Here is a 1429-nt window from a genome sequence, read left to right as displayed (position 1 = left end):
GCTGATAGGGATGTGGTGAAGTATGTATCCCAGTCATTCAAAGGAGAGGCACTAGCATGGTAGAAGTCTCTCATTCAAGCTGCTGGAAAGATCCCACTATACAATCTGACCTGGGATCAGTTTGTTGCTCTTATTAAGGAAAATTACTGCCCTCAACATGAGGTTGAGAGGATTGAGTCCGACTTCTTATCTTTGGTGATGAAAAATTTAGACTGTCAAGCTTACCTCACCAGCTTCAATACCATGTCCCGATTGGTTCCGTATTTGGTAACACCGGAACCCAAGCGAATTGCTCGTTTCATTGGGGGTTTGGCCCCAGAAATCAAAGCCAGTGTAAAGGCATCTCGACCTGCTACTTTTAGGTCAGCAGCTGATCTATCTTTATCCCTTACTTTGGATGCGGTCAGGCTGAGATCGCTTAAGAACTCGGAAGAGAGTAAGAGAATACGTGAGGACGATAACTCACGATGGTCTGAGAAGAAGCATAAGGGAAACACAGACCACAAGAAGAAGTCTGGATCTAGCAAGGGTAGTCAGCAAGCGGATGAGAAGCCAAAGTGCAAAACCTGCCAGAAACGTCACTTTGGAAAATGCAGGTTTGAATCCAAGTCTCAAACAAGATCGTCTGCATGTGGGTTATGCAAGTCCAAGGAGCACAAGACATTAGACTGCAAGAAAATAAAGGATGCGACGTGCTATAACTATAACGAAAAGGGGCACATCAAGACCAACTGCCCTAAATATGCCAAAAAGCCTGAAGAGGTCAAGAAGACCAATGCAAGGGTCTTTCGAATGGATGCACGAGAAGCTGTTCAGGATGATAATGTGATAACAGGTACCTTCCTTATAAATGATGTTTATGCAAGGGTGTTATTTGATTCAGGTGCAGATAAGTCATTTGTAGATGATAAGTTTTGTAAGTTGTTGAATTTACCAGTTAAAACCCTAAACGTGAAATATGAGGTAGAATTGGCGGATGGTACCTTAGAGACAGCCTCAACTGTGTTAGATGGATGCTTTATATCCATTAGGAACCACTATTTTCCGTTATCCTTACTAACTTTGAAGTTAGCTGGTTTTGACATAGTTATAGGCATGGACTGGTTATCTCATAACCAAGCCCAAATCGTTTGCAACAAGAAGCAAGTGGTGATCAAGACTCCGTCTGGTGAGCCACTTACCATACAAGGGGATACCTAGTATGGACTGCCTGAACAAGTGTCTATGCTCAAGGCATCTAGATGTCTGAAGAAGGGTTGTGTCATTTATATGGCACAAGTAACTATCGATGAACAGAAGCCCAAGATTGAAGACATCCCTGTCATTTCGGAATATCCTAAAGTTTTCCCTGAGGAACTACCTGGTTTACCACCAGATAGGCAAGTAGAATTCAGAATTGACATCATCCCTGGAGCAGCGCCTGTTGTAA

At 43.0% G+C, this 1429-nt stretch overlaps 1 protein-coding gene across 1 annotated transcript; it reads left to right on the top strand.

Moving 5' to 3' along the window:
• Window positions 1-243: 243 nt before the first annotated feature.
• On the top strand, window positions 244-1093 carry LOC110901630. The gene is made up of 3 exons (XM_022148440.1): window positions 244-835; window positions 938-1002; window positions 1088-1093. Exons 1-3 carry the CDS (start codon window positions 244-246, stop codon window positions 1091-1093), a joined length of 663 nt encoding a protein of 220 aa, XP_022004132.1.
• The last annotated feature ends 336 nt before the right edge of the window (window positions 1094-1429 follow it).

Source organism: Helianthus annuus, chromosome 13, assembly GCF_002127325.2.
Source record: "Helianthus annuus cultivar XRQ/B chromosome 13, HanXRQr2.0-SUNRISE, whole genome shotgun sequence".
In the NCBI taxonomy this organism is placed as follows: domain Eukaryota; kingdom Viridiplantae; phylum Streptophyta; class Magnoliopsida; order Asterales; family Asteraceae; genus Helianthus; species Helianthus annuus.
This window is presented reverse-complemented; position numbering and strand designations above follow the sequence as displayed.

Coding starts and splice junctions, on each gene's coding strand:
- LOC110901630 (XM_022148440.1), top strand. CDS start 244: ATGTCCCGATTGGTTCCGTATTTGGTAACACCGGAACCCAAGCGAATT. Junction 836..937: donor GGATGATAATGTGATAACAG/GTACCTTCCTTA, acceptor TGAATTTACCAG/TTAAAACCCTAAACGTGAAA.